The sequence below is a fragment of the Xenopus tropicalis genome, chromosome 10 (assembly GCF_000004195.4).
Source record: "Xenopus tropicalis strain Nigerian chromosome 10, UCB_Xtro_10.0, whole genome shotgun sequence".
NCBI lineage: Eukaryota > Metazoa > Chordata > Amphibia > Anura > Pipidae > Xenopus > Xenopus tropicalis.
In genome coordinates, this window is record NC_030686.2 from 1,912,633 (window position 1) to 1,931,599 (window position 18,967).

Genomic DNA, 18,967 nt, shown 5'->3' on the forward strand with positions numbered 1-18,967 from the left:
ATTCAGGGCATTTGGCACATCGAGGCATTAGTACCGGCACCTTAAAAAACTCATTTCAGGCAGCCCAGTTACTGTTGCTATGGGGTATAACCACTAACTGCAACTGCCTCCCCCCCCCCTCCTCCTCCTCCTCCTCCTCCTCCTCACCCTTCCCCTACGAACGTCAATGAATGAGTGAGGGAGGCAATGAGCTGGCCTGATCCTTATCTCTTGCATTGGTTCCTGAAGGTCAACAAAGAAGAACTTAAAAATACTAAAATACAAAGTCCACAACCTTATTTTGTTTTATTAAACTAAATAAAAGCTAAAATGTCTTTCCTTTCTTGGCTGATATGTGACCAATCCCAATCCGGGGAGCTACAGAGAAATCAAAGAAGAACTAATATAGTTTTTTTTTATTTTACAAATGATAACACCCTATTGTGCACCTCTATAGAATTCAATGAGGCATACTTACCCTTTGTTATATCAGTGATGTAGTGTAGGCAGGACTGCATATGATGTTTTAAAGGGAAAGTGCTCCTCCTACTGAATTCTATAAAGGTTTTTAACAAGTTTGAAATTAGTCCTTGTTTGGTGTCTATAAAAAAATATTTATAATGATTAAATCATGTCAGGGACTCAACAAGCTTATTTTTTTTTTTTTTTTTTTAAACCCAGTAAAGAGGAATAGAGTAGATCCAGGCAGAGCAGCAGCAGCCCCAGCACCCACACCCACGTCTGTTTACACATCCAAACTCTGATCTTGCGAGACTTGCAGGAACTGAGATGGCCTGAAGCCGAAGGAACTGGAAAGACCAGAACAGAAGTGAGCCGGAAGAAGCTCTGAAGATCCGAAGACTGTGGCAGAAGAAGAGGAAAAAACCTGAAGAAAGCCAAGAAGACACGAGCGGGACACTTAAAGGCACAGCGGGACTATGCTGTAAGTATCTGGGACAGAGGGACAGGGTGAAAAATTCGGCACTATCCCAAGAAAAGCAGGACATTTGGGGGGTACACGTAAATTACTGTGTTCAAGGCATTGAATAAGGCTTAGTGAATCTGATTCACATGTTTCTTTAGATTCTACACAAATCAGTAAATTATCAATATATACCTTTAATACTATGGTTTTATACTTTGGAGCCCACCCTTGCAACAACTGCAAAAGACATCTTTGAAATTCATTGGCTGAGATCGACAAACCCATATTTGTGCCATACTCTGCCTGACCTACCCTGCCTGTGTGTGCCATACTCTGCCTGCCCTATGCTGCCTGTGTGTGCCATACTCTGCCTGCCCTATGCTGCCTGTGTGTGCCATACTCTGCCTACCCTACCCTGCCTGTGTGTGCCATACTCTGCCTGCCCTATGCTGCCTGTGTGTGCCATACTCTGCCTGCCCTATGCTGCCTGTGTGTGCCATACTCTGCCTGCCCTATGCTGCCTGTGTGTGCCATACTCTGCCTACCCTACCCTGCCTGTGTGTGCCATACTCTGCCTGCCCTATGCTGCCTGTGTGTGCCATACTCTGCCTGCCCTACCCTGCCTGTGTGTGCCATACTCTGCCTGCCCTATGCTGCCTGTGTGTGCCATACTCTGCCTGCCCTATGCTGCCTGTGTGTGCCATACTCTGTCGGCCCTATGCTGCCTGTGTGTGCCATACTCTGCCTACCCTACCCTGCCTGTGTGTGCCATACTCTGCCTGCCCTATGCTGCCTGTGTGTGCCATACTCTGCCTGCCTTATGCTGCCTGTGTGTGCCATACTCTGTCGGCCCTATGCTGCCTGTGTGTGCCATACTCTGCCTGCCCTATGCTGCCTATGTGTGCCATGCTGTGCCTGCCCTATGCTGCCTGTGTGTGCCATACTCTGCCTGCCCTATGCTGCCTGTGTGTGCCATACTCTGTCGGCCCTATGCTGCCTGTGTGTGCCATACTCTTCCTGTCCCACCCTGCCTGTGTGTGCAATACTCTGCCTGCCCTATGCTGCCTGTATGTCCCATGCTGTGCCTGCCCTATGCTGCCTGTGTGTGCCATACTCTGCCTGCCCTACCGTGCCAGTGTGTGCCATACTCTGCCTGCCCTATGCTGCCTGTATGTCCCATGCTGTGCCTGCCCTATGCTGCCTGTGTGTGCCATACTCTGCCTGCCCTACCGTGCCAGTGTTTGCCATACTCTGCCTGCCCTATGCTGTCTGTATGTACCATGCTGTGCCTGCCCTATGCTGCCTGTGTGCCATACTCTGCCTGTCCCACCCTGCCTGTGTGTGCAATACTCTGCCTGCCCTATGCTGCCTGTGTGTGCCATACTCTGTCGGCCCTATGCTGCCTGTGTGTGCCATACTTTTCCTGTCCCACCCTGTCTATGTGTGCCATACTCTTCCTGCCCTATGCTGCCTGTGTTTGCCATACTCTGCCTGCCCTACCGTGCCAGTGTGTGCCATAGTCTGCCTGCCCTATGCTGCCTGTATGTCCCATGCTGTGCCTGCCCTATGCTGCCTGTGTGCCATACTCTGCCTGCCCTACCCTGCCTGTGTGTGCCATTGCCATACTCTGCCTGCCCTATGCTGCTTGTGGGAGCCTGGCAGGGGTTTATTCTGGGAGCAGGGTATTTATATAAACTATAGTAGGGTTTCTGTAGCAAACACCCCAGGTGTACCAGTGCAGGAACGGCTGCCCCCGGGGCTACACAGCGGGGTATTTATATAAACTATAGTAGGGTTTCTGTAGCAAACACCCCAGCTGTACCAGTGCAGGAATGGCTGCCCCCGGGGCTACACAGCGGGGTATTTATATAAACTATAGTAGGGTTTCTGTAGCAAACACCCCAGCTGTACCAGTGCAGGAACGGCTGCCCCCGGGGCTACACAGCGGGGTATTTATATAAACTATAGTAGGGTTTCTGTAGCAAACACCCCAGCTGTACCAGTGCAGGAATGGCTGCCCCGGGGCTACACAGCGGGGTATTTATATAAACTATAGTAGGGTTTCTGTAGCAAACACCCCAGCTGTACCAGTGCAGGAATGGCTGCCCCCGGGGCTACACAGCGGGGTATTTATATAAACTATAGTAGGGTTTCTGTGGCAAACACCCCAGCTGTACCAGTGCAGGAACGGCTGCCCCCGGGGGTACACAGCGGGGTATTTATATAAACTATAGTAGGGTTTCTGTAGCAAACACCCCAGCTGTAGCAGTGCAGGAATGGCTGCCCCCGGGGCTACACAGCGGGGTATTTATATAAACTATAGTAGGGTTTCTGTAGCAAACACCCCAGCTGTACCGGTGCAGGAACGGCTGCCCCCGGGGCTACACAGCGGGGTATTTATATAAACTATAGTAGGGTTTCTGTAGCAAACACCCCAGCTGTACCAGTGCAGGAACGGCTGCCCCCGGGGCTACACAGCGGGGTATTTATATAAACTATAGTAGGGTTTCTGTAGCAAACACCCCAGCTGTACCAGTGCAGGAACGGCTGCCCCCGGGGCTACACAGCGGGGTATTTATATAAACTATAGTAGGGTTTCTGTAGCAAACACCCCAGCTGTACCGGTGCAGGAAACGGCTGCCCCCGGGGCTACACAGCGGGGTATTTATATAAACTATAGTAGGGTTTCTGTAGCAAACACCCCAGCTGTACCAGTGCAGGAACGGCTGCCCCCGGGGCTACACAGCGGGGTATTTATATAAACTATAGTAGGGTTTCTGTAGCAAACACCCCTGTGAACTAAAAGTTGAAGTCATAAATTGCTGCATCCTTGTGAGATATGATATTTGAGAATCTTCAGTTTTATTCCTTTTTCTGCTCTCAGTAATGGCGGCTGCTGATCTGAGAGACGAGCTGACCTGCTCCATCTGCCAGGACATTTATACCGATCCCGTTACCTTGCCCTGTGGCCATAACTTCTGCCGGGGCTGCATTGAGAAGACATGGGACTGGCAGAAGAGCATAGAGGAAGATCCATCATGTCCTGAATGCCGAGAGAGATACAGGAGACAACCTGACCTTAAAAGGAACCTGAGGCTGAGTAACATTGCAAAACGATTATTTTCTACTCACCCAGAGCCTGATGGGACTGGGAACTCTGGGAACAGAACATGTTCTGCCCACAATGAGCCCCTAAAGTATCTCTGCTGTGAGGATGGGGCCTGTATCTGTGAGTCCTGCTGCCTGGCCGGGGGGCACCGGGGCCACAGGGTGGAGCTGAGTGAGGCCTCTGAGAAGAAGAAAGAGAAACTGAGGAAAGTTCTGGAGAAACTGAGCCCAGAGAGAGAGGAGACTGAGAGAGGAGCCCAGAGGCTGCAGGAGCGCAGGAGAGAACTAGAAGAAAAAGCCGCCATTGAGACTGAGAGAGTCACTGTCATATTTGGAGACATCAGGGAAGAGCTGAAAGCGCTAGAGAAGCAACTCCTGCTTGAAATCTCCAGGCAGAAAGAGGAGCTCTCACTCACACTCACTGAGCTGATCCAACAGCTGGAAATAAAGAAGGACGAGCTGTCCAGGGAGATCCGGCACATTGAGGAGCTGTGCAACATGGCAGATCCACTCACTGTCCTACAGGCACAATGGGAATCCCATGGGGCTGCCTTTTGTGGGGCTGAGGGGGCAGATACTGAGGGCAGAGAAAGAGAGGATACTGAGGGGGCAGATACTGAGGGCAGAGAGAGAGAGGGTATTGAGGGGGCAGATAATGGGAGCAGAGAGAGAGAGGATACTGAGGGGGCAGATACTGAGGGCAGAGAGAGAGAGGATACTGAGGGGGCAGATACTGAGGGCAGAGAGAGAGAGGATACTGAGGGGGCAGATACTGAGGGCAGAGAGAGAGAGGGTACTGAGGGGGCAGATAATGGGGGCAGAGAGAGAGGGGGTATAAAGGACCCGGCTGTAGGGGATCTGGATGTGGGTCGGATCTCAGAGACATTACTCACAGGCTTAGCTGGGATTGTCACTGGGGTAAAGGGATGGATCTATGGGCAGGAGGCTACAGAGCTGATACTGGATACAAACTCAGATCACCATCGCACTCCCGAGGGATTTCAGGGTTCCCAGGCCGTAAGTACCAGGCGTTTCCACTGGGGGGAACATTTCTGGGGAAAGGAAGTCAGTAAATCTGGGTACTTGTGGGTATGGGAGGGCAATATAAAGTGTTGTGTTTACCACCAAAATGTATTCTCTATTGGGATATAAGCTAAATGCAACATCCAATCACAATGGCACCATCATTCTCATAGAGGTCAAATCAACTGGACTTGCTGTATTTTTTCTTGAACTCATCCAACTGATTTCCTCAATTCAAAATGACTTGTACAAAGATCTTGGGGTCAGGGCAGAGCACGGGGTCAGGGATCTCATGAAGGGAAGGGGTTGGTTGCATTTGCATTATTGGAGCTTTGAGGGGTTATTAACCCTTCCAGGGAGAGGCGCCAAGCAGCACTGTATGTGGCAGACAATAAATGTCAGGTGACCACACACGTATGAAGCTCTAAGTAGGGACCCAACCAACAGTTACAAGAAAAAGGTCATAGACCTCCTAAAACTGCTGCAGGAAAACAAAGCTATTGATCCCCGCGTATCATCGCCTCTACTGTCCTGAAACCCCTCCATGTATATATGGACTTCCAATGATACATAAGGAAGGGGCCCCTCCCAGACAAACTGTCAGCAGCATGAACTATGCGACCTACACCATGGCACAATACCGAGCCAACACCCTAGCCCCTCTGGTTGGAAATACAGATCATCACATCCAGAACTCTCAGGATTGTACAAACAACATCCAAGGGTTGGTACTGGGTACAGAAGAAACCATGGTTTCCTATGAGGTTACGTCTCTTTTTATATGCATTCCCATCCCAGAGGCTTTTGAAACGGTGAGAACAGTTGCTAAAAGACAACGCCCTTGGCAACAGAACAGAAACTTAACCCAGAGCAAGTATGTTCCTTACTGGACCTATGCCCAAGTACCACTGATTTCAAGTACAAGGGTAAATTGTACAGGCAGAAGCATGGCCGACCTGTATATGGAGGAAGTGGAAACAAAGGTTCTGGATACCTGCAAAGGAATCACATCATTAGTAATGGGGGCTATGGGAACCCTACACCACAAAGCAGACCAGATCCCCACCAGCACAGAGGCTAAGGCCAAAGAGATGGAACAGCTCAGAGGGGCCCTTAAAACGTGCAAGTATCCAGATTGGACCTTTGTTGAAACCATGAGAAGGAGAAGCAATGACACCAAAACTACCATTGAAGGGGGAAAGCATGACGGGCAAAAGAACTTGCTCCTCCCATGTGTAGCTTGGGGTGTCTTAGAAACGTAGTTACTCCAGCATATGGCGTGGCACTGAAGCGTCAGCTCCTTGGGTTAAAACTCATCTTCCTGCATCTAAAGGAAAAAGGACACACATTAGAAGACTGACAGATCCAGATTCTAGACAGGGAGAGCGACTGGTTCAAAATAGGTGTTAAAGAGGCAATATATGTGAAAATGGAAAAAAGCTTGAACAGAGGCGGGGGTGGGGGTGCCATATCTATTGTCTGCCATGTAGAGTACTGTGTGGCACCTCTCCCTGAAAGGGTTAATAAGACCTCAAAGCTCCAATCATGCTAATACAACCAACCCCTCACGTTCACGTAATCCTTGACCCCATGCTGGTTCTGATAAACAGATGATCTGATTGGAGCAACATCCCTGGGTATTTATTCCAGGAAGGTCTCTTTACAAGTCATTTGAATTAAGAAAGCCAGTTAGGACTGGCAAAATATACAGCCAGTTGATTTGTCTTATTATTACAGATATAGTCCCATTATACATCTGGAGAACACATCCCTTGAAAAAAAGGCAGTACACACTGGCTGGGAACATAAGAAATGACCCTCTCTTAGCCAATGACTAGAAAGGGATGTAGGACCCAGAGAATGGGACGTAGGATCCTGAAATCTGGATCCAGGACACAGAGAAAGGGATGTAGGTCCTGAGATCGGGTTGCAAGATTCAGAGAAAGGCATGTAGGACCCATTGAATGGGATGAAGGAGCCTGAGATTGGGATGTAGGATCCAGAGAAAGAGATGTAGGGTCCTGAAATCTGGATCCAGGACACAGAGAAAGGGATGTAGGTCTTCAGATTTGGATGTAGGATCCAGAGAAAGGGATGTAGGACCCATTGAATGCGATGAAGAAGCCTGAGATTGGGATGTAGGATCCAGAGAAAGGGATGTAGGACCCATTGAATGGGATGAAGAAGCCTGAGATTGGGATGTAGGATCCAGAGAAAGGGATGTAGGACCCATTGAATGGGATGAAGGAGCCTGAGATTGGGATGTAGGATCCAGAGAAAGGGATGTAGGGTCCTGAAATCTGGATCCAGGACACAGAGAAAGGGATGTAGGTCTTGAGATTGGGATGAAGGATCCAGAGAAAGGGATGTAGGGTCCTGAGAACGGGATGTAGGCCAGACTGAAATGTCACGTATAATAGGGGAACATCATATTCACCTCATCAGTAATGATGTTCTTGTAGGTAGCCCAGCAAAGCGACCAGTGGGAAAGGCCTCGCAGTGAGTTCAAGCTGGTTAAGCACCTGGAAGCAGGAGATTTTGGAGAAGTATGGGAAGGCCTCTGGAATGACAAAGATAAAGTGGCCATAAAGACCTTCAAAGAAGGTTAGTGCTTAACCATTTCCCACCCTTCTCATTCTCATGGCTTTGTAAGTGTATTTAATGCATTATGTATCTCTGGGCATGATAATGTCATTTTCCATCCTGCAGCAAATGAGAGTCATTTAAAAAATGAGGTTGACGCTCTCAAGACCTTGCGTCACAGGAACCTGATCCAACTTTATGCAGTTTGCTCAGTAGGAGAACCGGTCTATATAGTCACTGAGCTCATGTCTAAAGGAAGCCTCCTGCAGTTCTTAAAAGGTCAGTAAACTCCCATAAATCTGTTTCTTTGGGGCAAAACTGGTTTCCATCCAACTTTCCCCTCCATCCAGTAGTATGAGAAGGTAGTTTCCACCACATTTGAGTGCTGTGTGTCTTCTGTTCCACTTACCCTCTGTAGTGTAGCAAGATGGCTTCCATCCCACTTTCTCACCATATCCGCTTGCCATATTTGTGGTGATGCCATGTGAGATGTTCCATACGTTCTTTTTTCTGTCTTTCTCCAGGTAATGAAGGACCTTGGTTAACAGATGCTAATTCCACGCACATCATCTCTCAGGTGGCAGAGGGGATGGCGTATCTAGAGAACAAGCATGTACTTCATATTACCTTGGCCGCTCGTAATGTGCTTGTGGGGGAGGAACTATTGTGCAAGATTGCGGATTTCGGGTTGGCCAGAATACTGAAGGTCAGTCACCCGAGCCTCAAGCAAAGGTGTCCTCTGTCAAAAACCCTAGGAGCCACTATAAACTAATATTTCCCCACTCACTTGTGCTAATAATGGTGGGTACCTATGCTTCTTAACATGTCGATGTACAATTTAAGGCTAATGTCTTGTAGAGGAATTCTAACATGACTAGAAGTTGTGGAAGGTGATAGTGAAGGAGTAGGCCAGCCAACCTACTATGTTCTGGTATCTCACAGCTGTTACATTATATAAACTTTACTTTTACTCAACTTTGTAGCTGCTGGATAGGGTGTGGAGCTTTCAGCACCCTTGTCCTGGTCCTGCCCATCAATGCAACCATTCTGGAACAATAAAGCCCTACCAAAAACCTTCTTTCCTGGCCATCCTCCCTGGCAGCATAACATTTGGGTTTATCCTCTACCATACTTTCAGGACACAGAAGAGTTAGCATTGCATTAAATACCCACCCCTTCCTGCCCTCCTCAGTCTTTTTTTTCTTCTGTTCTGTCCAGGACCAGATCATTTTGGTTTTTTTTTTAACTCACTTGGCCCTCTTTAGGGTCAGATTCGGGGTGCAGTTTTCTGACACACTTTCTCCACCTGATGCCTGCTCCATTGTGATAGCCATAGCGCTTTCTCGGGAGTGGGTCCCCTATTGCAGCCGGGGGAGAGATACCGTTCATGGTAGGAAAACAGCAACTTTGAGAAGATGGATTGTCATGGCAATTCAAAAAGCTTACAAGGAGCAGGGGGAGCCAGTGCCTCAGGGAATCAGAGCCCATTTGACCAGGGGTATTGCATCGTCTTGGGCAGCAGAAGCGGGAGCTCAGCCTGAAGCAATCTGCAGGGCGGCTACATGGGCAACCTCTAATACCTTAATTCAACATTATAAGTTAGATATTAGGTCTACTGCTTCATCGGGGGCGCTCAGTTCTCCAGGCAGTGGCTGGAGTTGAATAAACTCTCTTCTGTTATCAGCATGATATTGTCTTTATTCCCACCCAGTCAATTGCTTGGGCACTCACCCAAATGTTTGGCCGCCAGGGAGGATGGCCAAGAAAAGAAAATCTCAGTAAGTATGAATTCATTTTCTCTTTTCCTTCCTGGCCGGGGAGCCCAAACCAGCCCCATTCTGAAGGGAGTTTTGAAGGGAGAATAGTAGCAATGAAACACCCTACATTTTCTAGAAGTTGGGTCAGTTTGGGGGCTCAGGGATCTTTCCACTTTTACCACTGATCACTCCCAACAATAACTAATTCAGTTGTTATGTCCGACTTATTTCCATTCAAGGACCAAGAAATATGGAGGTCTGCAGCCATTCATCAAATACCCCACGCAGTGTGCATAGCGGCATAAAATGGGCAATTACAGCTTTTTTCTTCCCCTCTGCACACTACTTAGGGCTGTGATCCCCCACCAGGTGTATCACCAAACAGAGCCTCCTATAGTCTGCCTAATAGCCAATTACAGTCCTTATTGGGCACCCCATGAAGCTTTTTCATACTTTTGTGGCTCCCCAAGTCTTTTTACATTTGACTGTGGCTCACAGGTAAAAAAGGTTGGGGGCATCTGCATAGGGCATTGAAAATTACCCCTTTTGTTTTTGCCAATTTATAGAATGATTTCTACTTAATTGATGAAGTCACAACTGTCCCAGTTAGATGGACTGCCCCCGAGGTGCTGACACGCTACAGATACACTGCGAAGTCTGATGTTTGGTCATTTGGCATTGTCATGTATGAAGTCTTCATGTTGGGACGAACGCCCTACCTAGGTGAGCCCCAAAATATAACGGGAACCAACATATTCACCGAGAAAATCATATCAAACATTCTTGTACACAGATCTTCTTTTAGGGGAATAAAGGGGGGAAATCACAACCAAAACAATGGTAGGTCTTTCTTTTTTCTAAAATCCTTTTTTTCTGAACTCAAAAATAAATAAGCACTCACCCCAAATCCTCCCCCAACTGGCCTTCAGGCTGGGCCCCCTTAAGGATATACATAGATTCTTCACAGGACAGTAGCTTAGTTGTAGTTATGTAAAATCTTACCCCTGATGGTAGTTGGTCCAGGTGCTCATGCCCCAGACCTTCAGCTTAGGGAGCCATGTGGGAACATACATGAACAAAAATAGCAGGCAGGCACATCTGGTATCCAAAAAAATGTAAATAAAGTCTAAGGCAGCAGCTTGTAGTCTTGATAAAAGTTAGTGTATTTATTTCAATCCATATAAAACAACAACAGCAATAGCCTTACGCGTTTCGTACCTAAAGGGTACTTAGTCATAGGCTGCCAGGGGTACCCAGGGCACAAATAAGCACTCACCCCAAATCCCCCCTAACTGGCCTTCAGGCTGGGCCCCCTTAGCCCATAACAAGGTTACAGATATATAGAAACATTGGGGTAACAGTCACCCTGCTATAGTTCCAGGGGTACCCAGGGCACAAATAAGCACTCACCCCAAATCCCCCCTAACTGGCCTTCAGGCTGGGCCCCCTTAGCCCATAACAAGGTTACAGATATATAGAAACATTGGGGTAACAGTCACCCCACTATAGTTCCAGGGGTACCCAGGGCACAAATAAGCACTCACCCCAAATCCCCCCTAACTGGCCTTCAGGCTGGGCCCCCTTAGCCCATAACAAGGTTACAGATATATAGAAACATTGGGGTAACAGTCACCCCGCTATAGTTCCAGGGGTACCCAGGGCACAAATAAGCACTCACCCCAAATCCCCCCCTAACTGGCCTTCAGGCTGGGCCCCCTTAGCCCATAACAAGGTTACAGATATATAGAAACATTGGGGTAACAGTCACCCCGCTATAGTTCCAGGGGTACCCAGGGCACAAATAAGCACTCACCCCAAATCCCCCCTAACTGGCCTTCAGGCTGGGCCCCCTTAGCCCATAACAGGGTTACAGATATATAGAAACATTGGGGTAACAGTCACCCCGCTATAGTTCCAGGGGTACCCAGGGCACAAATAAGCACTCACCCCAAATCTCCCCTAACTGGCCTTCAGGCTGGGCCCCCTTAGCCCATAACAAGGTTACAGATATATAGAAACATTGGGGTAACAGTCACCCCGCTATAGTTCCAGGGGTACCCAGGGCACAAATAAGCACTCACCCCAAATCTCCCCTAACTGGCCTTCAGGCTGGGCCCCCTTAGCCCATAACAAGGTTACAGATATATAGAAACATTGGGGTAACAGTCACCCCGCTATAGTTCCAGGGGTACCAGGGGTACAATTTAACAGACTTGTTTAAAAAATGAAAAATGATGGATATTTCCCTACTTTGAGCCGCTGGTTTCTATGTTTATTGCCCCAGGAATGAATAACCAGGAAGTGAAAGATAAAGTCACATCAGGATACAGACTCCCCAAGCCGGATGACTGTAGCCCCGATATTTACAACTTGATGTTGGAATGTTGGCAGAAAAACCCAAACCGAAGGCCAAGCTTCTTTGAACTTGTGGAGAAACTGACTGCCATCCAGTGTAGCCTCCAGTTAAAGTCATGGTGTATCTAAGAGCCGGCGGTTAGCAGACTGCCTGGATTACACAGCTGTATTTGTGCTTAATACTGAAGGGCTCATTGATGACCAGACTTGTGTAGAACTAAATGGACACAACGTGTGGGGAAATGAACCCCGTTTGTATCATTGCCTGGGGCCCATGTACCTGCCCAGTCGCTGAACTATAGCAAGAATGGGAAAGTTGTGCTCAACCCAACATTTTAAACCATTTGGTGGGGGGGGCAATGAGGCCGTGACCACAAAATTCATTCAGAGAGAAACACTGACCCATTATCAATATATATAGGGAATTAACCCATTCTGTGCATTAAGCTACTAAGAAATGCCCTCCCCTTCAAGCACAACAGGGATTGTTTGTCCTTATATTGTAATATACTTCAAGCTGTGTCCCACTCAACCCAGGTCTGGCCTGTCCTACACTCACTCACCCCCGGTCTGGCCTGTCCTACACTCACTCACCCCCGGTCTGGCCAGTCCTACACTCACTCACCCCAGGTCTGGCCAGTCCTACACTCACTCACCCCCGGTCTGGCCAGTCCTACACTCACTCACCCATGGTCTGGTCAGTCCTACACTCACTCACCCCCAGTCTGGCCAGTCCTACACTCACTCACCCCCAGTCTGGCCAGTCCTACACTCACTCACCCCCAGTCTGGCCAGTCCTACACTCACTCACTCCTGGTCTGGCCAGTCCTACCCTCACTCACGCCAGGTCTAGCCAGTCCTACACTCACTCACCCATGGTCTGGTCAGTCCTACAATCACTCACCCCTGGTCTGGCCTGTCCTACCCTCACTCACCCATGGTCTGGTCAGTCCTACACTCACTCACCCCTGGTCTGGCCTGTCCTACCCTCACTCACCCATGGTCTGGTCAGTCCTACACTCACTCACCCCTGGTCTGGCCTGTCCTACCCTCATTCACCCATGGTCTGGTCAGTCCTACACTTACTCACCCCCGGTCTGGCCTGTCCTACCCGCACTCACCCCCGGTCTGGTCAGTCCTACACTCACTCACCCCCGGTCTGGCTAGTCCTACCCTCACTCACCCCCGTTCTGGCCTGTCCTACCCTCACTCACCCCTAGCCTGGCCAGTCCTAAACTCACTCAGCCCTAGTATGGGACCACTAACCATGCTGTCAAATCAGTTATTTGTTATTTTATTGATTTGTCTAATTGTATTTGTTTTTTGTGATTTTATTGCAGTTTTATTGCTTGTTACATTTTTCAAGTGTAGCTTTGCCATTTGGTAGTTTGGTGTAGAAAGATGTCTTTACCTATTTTGAATTTGTTAGAATTTGTACTTTCCAAAAATATATCATTTTCTGGGGGTCTGTGTTTAGTAAGGGGGTCATGGTGGCTCTTTTTGCAGAAACAAGAGTTGACAAGCAAGAAAATCAATATGCAATATTTTCTTTTGGGGTCTGTATATACCACATACTTTGGTATATCTATGCATATTGGGCATCAAACTGTTCATTAGAGCTCTGGCGTACATATATAGGATTATGTGCCTTTGTATGTAAGAAATTCTGTGAAATAAATGCAGCAAACTGCAACTTTTGTAGCCAATTTTCAGAAAAGTCATACAAAATGCTAACTTTAGGAAAGCTTTGGAGATTGGTACTTTGGTGTATAAAAGCATCTCTACCCATGTTGCATTTGTCAGAATGTGTACTTTCAAAAAACATATGGTTTTCTGTGGTTCTCAGTAGTTAGGGGGTCTTACAGCCCTTAATACGCAGTCATGGGGCTCTTTTTGCAGAAACTGATTTGGCAGGAGAGAAATATATATATGTGTATACACCACATACTTTGGTATGTCTATGCATATTGAGCTTCAAACTATTCATTAAAGCTCTGTTGTTCATATCTAGGGTAATGTACCTTTGTATGTAAGAAATTTATCTCGATAAATAGGGCAAATATTGTAGGTGATTTTCAGACATGCCATCAAAACCTCTAACTTTAGGAAAGCTTTGCCATTTGGTAGTTTGTTGGATTTGTCTGCATGTGAACTTTCCAAAAATATATGGTTTCTGTGAGTTACCTCACTTTATTGCAACTTTCACCACATAAACAATTGGATGTAAATGTAAGCCATGGAATTGGCAATCACAAGGTATATTTTGGGGTCTCTAAATGCCATTTGCTTTGATAAACCTATGAACATTGGATATCAAACTGTTCATTGGACCCCTGGGGTACATATTTATGGTGTTTTATCTTGGAACCTAATGATATGTGGGAGATAAGGTTCTGACATTTGAAAGCTTTTGGGTGATTTTTAGAAATATCATCAAAATCGCCAAGTTTAGGAAACCTTTGTGGCTTGATACTTTGGAGTAAAAAGGCATGTGTACCCATTTTGTATTCAGGGGAATGTGTACTTTCCAAAAATATATGGTTTATGGGGTGAGCTTAATTGTTTGTAGCTTTATTCCACATAAAATAATGGAAATGTGTTGATTTTACAGGAGCAGAAATGATAGAAATTATCTTCACCTTGGGCCCCCTAAAAGCCACCTACTTAGGTAAACCAATACACATTGGGTATCAAACTGTTCAGTGGACCCCTGGCATTCATAGTTAGGGTGTTTTATCTTGGTACCTAATAATATGTGGGAGATAAGATGCTGCTAATTGGAAGCTTTGAGGTTTTTTCAGAAATGTCATCAAAATCAACAATTCTAGGAAAGCTTTGTGGCTTGGTACTATTGAATAGAAAGACATGTGCACCCATTTTAGATTCAGAGGAATGTGCACTTTCAAAAAATATATGTTTTTTTGGGGGTGAATGTACTTTTTTTATAGCTTTATTCCACATAAAATGATGTGTTCATTTTGCAGTAGCTGAATATAATAGATAATATTGGGTATCTTCAACTTGGGCCCCCTAAAAACCACATACTTAGGTAAATCTGCACACATTGGGTATCAAACGGTTCTGCGAACCCCTGGGGTTCATATTTAGGATGTTTTACCTGGTTACCTTATGACCTGCTGTAGATAAGATGCTATAGAATAGAAGATTTGAAGTGATTTAAAAAAAAATAATCATAATTTTTTGATAAAAACCAATAATTTTAGGAAAGCATTGCAACTTGGTAGTTTGGAGCAGACAGACAGTTTTACCTATTTTGGATTCGCCAGAATCTGTTCTTTCCAGAAATAGTATAGGTTTCTAGGGAAAATCTTCTGTTAGTGGAATTTTTGGTGTTGAAATCAAAAGTATGCAGCATTCTAAAGCAGTGCTTTGGGAATTTGGTAGTGTACTGCTGGGAGTTTTTGACCTATATAAGTGACAAATCTCCATAAAACTATATATATTTGGTATTGGTGCATTGAGAAGACATGGGGCTTTCCAAATCAGTTGTATTTGAGTACATAAAATAATATATATTTCTGATATATGTGTTTAAATTATGGAAAATACATTTTTTCTTTTTTTTAGACTTTTAGAAGCCTATATCTTGTTACATAAGTAGAATTACACAAAAATTCTGGATGATGGGGCCTGTATCTGTGTGTCCTACTTCCTACCCAAACCAGCACCATGTTCCACAGATACAGGGATAAGGTTCTTATGCTGAATGCAGTGTTTTTCTTTCTCCAAGCAAATTGTAGCCACTCAGCAATATTTTTGTGTGGGACTCATGAACATCAACATTGGCCAATGTGAGACCTTCAGTTACTTAGAAGTTCCCCTGGGTTCCTGGGTGGAACCTCCCTGGATGCCACCTTGCAGTTGGACTTATCTTTCATGGGCGACCCCTTCTGGGCGGGGTAACAAGGGGCTTGAATTCCCTCCATTTGTACAAAATCTGTCTGACTACTGATTGGTGGAGTCCAAACTTTTTAGAGAGAGTCTTGTAACCTTTCCCAGCTTTATGGGCATCACCAACTTTTTCTGAGTTCCTCAGACCCCTCCTGTGTTGGCGCCATGATACATATCCACATATGTGTTGTTTGTGTGATCTGGCTTTGCTGGATCCCCCCGTTCTTTCAATAATACAGGGTCTTACTCACATCTGATCATCCCTTTGTCTGAAAACACCAGACTTTGATTTCATCTTCAAATTATATGATAATCCTAATGATTCGCCAACGTTTGCCCCGCCCCACAGATATGTTATTGGGTGATTTCTTTTTCAAAAGAGGAGCAAATATAATCATTAATGTTTCATTTGTGTCACAGGGTTTCTTCATCTACATTGAGGACTTGTTTGAAAATCAGATGATGTTTTAGGTCACATCCATGTAAAAACAAGGAAAATCTAGGAAATGAAACAAACAAAAATTAAAAGGGATATTTATGGCTGAGTCACGGGGTTTAAAATCATCCTCAGGTTTCTCATCACAGTCATAACTTACACTGAAATCTAATATGTTGTTTACTGATATTTTTTCGCTATAGAAATGAATCATTCTCTCTCTCTCTCTCTCATATATATATATATAATATAAAATTTAGTGGGGCACAACTTTCCCTTTGACTAAAACCCCAACATCTCTACCCTCCCCCCCAGGAGCAAAGGGAAACTTACAGTGACCAGAATTAGATTGGCTGCAACACGTGGGGAGACACAGGTGGGATCTGCCAACTTTGTAAGCCGACTCCTCTCTAGGCTACAGGAACTATGGGTTGCGACTGCAGAAAATTCTGCATTGCTATAAGGTGAGAGAAGCACTAATACTACTGGGTCTGTACATTGGCAGCTGGTGTTTTGGCTGCCTGGGAAGTCCCCGTATGTGGTGGGAGATGATGGGCTACATAGGGTTACATATATAAATGTGCCAGGTTAGTTTTCTGTGTCGGAGGGGCATAAGAACGTGCAGGGTTAAAATGAATCAAATGCCCACGTGATGCATCCTGTGGGTGGGACCGACCAAAATAAATTACAGCTATAATTGGAAAGTAAGAGAAATGTTTGTATCTGTTTCTTCTGTTTCTCATCTCAGCGATGGCGGCTGCGGATCTGAGAGACGAGCTGAGCTGCTCCATCTGCCTGAGCATTTATACTGATCCGGTATCCCTGCCCTGTGGCCACTACTTCTGCCGGGGCTGCATTGGGAGAACATGGGACACCCAGGAGGAGACTTTCCTTGAAAATCCTTCTTGCCCTGAATGCAGAGAGAGATTTAAACGGAGACCTGAACTGGCAACAGCCTGGAAGCTACGTGGCATGGTGGAGCGGTTCTGTTCGACTGAGACAGAGCCGGGGGAGACTGGGATCTTCTGCACTTACTGTCTCCTCTCTCCTGTACCTGCTGCTAAATCCTGTCTGCACTGTGAGGCTTCTCTGTGTGATACCCACCTGAGGGGGCACTGCCAGTCAGCAGAACATGTACTCACTGAGCCCACCGCTTCCTTTATGGAGAGAAAATGTTCTGCCCACAATGAGCCCCTAAAGTATCACTGCTGTGAGGATGGGGCCCCTATCTGTGCCTCCTGCTGCCTGGCCGGGGGCCACCGGGGCCACAGGGTGGAGCTGCTGAGTGAGGCCTCTGAGAAGAAGAAAGAGAAACTGAGGAAAGTTCTGGAGAAACTGAGCCCAGAGAGAGAGGAGACCGAGAGAGGAGCCCAGAGGCTGCAGGAGCGCAGGAGAGAACTAGAAGAAAAAGCCGCCATTGAGACAGAGAGAGTCACTGCCCTGTTTAGGGGCATCAAGGAAGAGCTGGAAGCCCTAGAGAAGCGACTCCTGAGTGACATCTCCAGGCAGAAAGAGGAGCTCTCACTCACACTCACTGAGCTGATCCAACAGCTGGAAATAAAGAAGGACGAGCTGTCCAGGAAGATCCGGCACATTGAGGAGCTGTGCAACATGGCAGATCCACTCACTGTCCTACAGGAACAATGGGAATCAGATGCCTTTTGTGGGGCTGAGGGGGCAGATAATGGGGGCAGAGAGAGAGGGGGTATTGAGGGGGCAGATACTGAGGGCAGAAAGAGAGGGGGTATAAAGGTCCCGGCTGTAGGGGATCTGGATGTGGGTCGGATCTCAGAGACATTACTCACAGGCTTAGCTGGGATTGTGACTGGGGTAAAGGGAAGGATCTATGGGCAGGAGGCTACAGAGCTGGTACTGGATACAAACACGGCTGGGACTCATGTATCTGTATCAGGGGACGGGAAATCTGCTTCCCACTCATACACACCAGTGACACACCAGTGTCACCCCCAAACCCCAGGGAGTATTCTGGGTTCTCACTCTTTAAACAACAGGAGATTTCTCTCAGGTCAACATTACAGGGAAGTGGAGGGCAGTGAGTCAGGGCTCTGGGCGCTAGGGGGGCCCTATCGCAGTAGGATAAGAAGGAGCCAGAGTTATATTGGGGAGAATATCAAGTCCCGGAGTTTGTGGAAATGGGATAATAAATAGTCAGACACTTACACACCTTCACTGCCACATTCACTGAGCCCCTTCATGCTGCAATCTGTGTATATAAGGATAATGCCTGGGTGAGAATCATTAGCTGTAAGGCAAGGGGAGAATGAGGCAAAAAGCTGCTCCAGTAACTTTCAGAACTGAGTTTTCTGTTTTCTTAAGTAGAATTTAATCTCTTTTAATGGAGAACTAAAGCTTTACAGAGAAGTAGGATAGAAAAGCTGTATTTTATGTGCAGGTTGGGTTTCTATATAAGCACAAGGCAACCCCAGCCCTTTAGCAAGGAAGACCAATACCCTGTAAGCTGCCCCCAGTAGCCCCCCATCTTCTTTCAGCTGATTCCCAGCACTTTGTGCTGCTGTAACATACAGCATTTCTAGCCATGTTCATTGTTATCATTTAGTTCTCCTTTAAGTATAGAGAGAGTTGATATGTTCTTGTAACGTTCAAGTTAGAAGGGAACCAGTGTGCGACCGCTGTATGCAAAATCTGACTCCTACAGTATAACAGGAACTCCCAGCTCTTCCCAGTGTTCACCGACAGGCACAAGTCGGGGCTGGCAGCAATATTCGTAGTCGGGGTACAGGCAAACGGTCAAGGCAGGTAGCAAGTATCGTGGTCAGGGTCAGGCAAAGGTCAAATCCAGAAACAGCAAACAAAATGCAAGAGCAGGTACTGTAGATAACAGAAGCCAGCTTGGGCAATGAAAACAAT

At 46.7% G+C, this 18,967-nt stretch overlaps 2 protein-coding genes across 2 annotated transcripts; both read left to right on the forward strand.

Annotated features, from left to right (window-relative positions):
* The first annotated feature begins 749 nt into the window (after positions 1-749).
* Positions 750-12,114, forward strand: LOC100491133 (tyrosine-protein kinase SRK3). Its single transcript, XM_031894581.1, has 9 exons — positions 750-922; positions 3,789-4,214; positions 4,890-5,029; positions 7,498-7,639; positions 7,745-7,897; positions 8,143-8,324; positions 9,330-9,396; positions 9,982-10,098; positions 11,660-12,114. The coding sequence occupies exons 2-9, from the start codon at positions 3,791-3,793 to the stop codon at positions 11,857-11,859; spliced, it is 1,425 nt and encodes a 474-aa protein (XP_031750441.1). The 5' UTR covers positions 750-922; positions 3,789-3,790; the 3' UTR covers positions 11,860-12,114.
* Positions 12,115-14,046: 1,932 nt separating this feature from the next.
* Positions 14,047-17,758, forward strand: LOC116408003 (probable E3 ubiquitin-protein ligase TRIM8; the record flags this gene model as incomplete). Its single annotated transcript, XM_031894624.1, has 3 exons — positions 14,047-14,398; positions 16,394-16,542; positions 16,827-17,758. A coding segment is annotated over exon 3 (930 nt), but the record flags the coding sequence as incomplete, so codon positions are not given.
* Between the last annotated feature and the right edge of the window lie 1,209 nt (positions 17,759-18,967).

Coding starts and splice junctions, on each gene's coding strand:
- LOC100491133 (XM_031894581.1), top strand. CDS start 3,791: ATGGCGGCTGCTGATCTGAGAGACGAGCTGACCTGCTCCATCTGCCAG. Junction 5,030..7,497: donor GATTTCAGGGTTCCCAGGCC/GTAAGTACCAGG, acceptor ATGTTCTTGTAG/GTAGCCCAGCAAAGCGACCA. Junction 9,397..9,981: donor GCCAAGAAAAGAAAATCTCA/GTAAGTATGAAT, acceptor CAACTGTCCCAG/TTAGATGGACTGCCCCCGAG.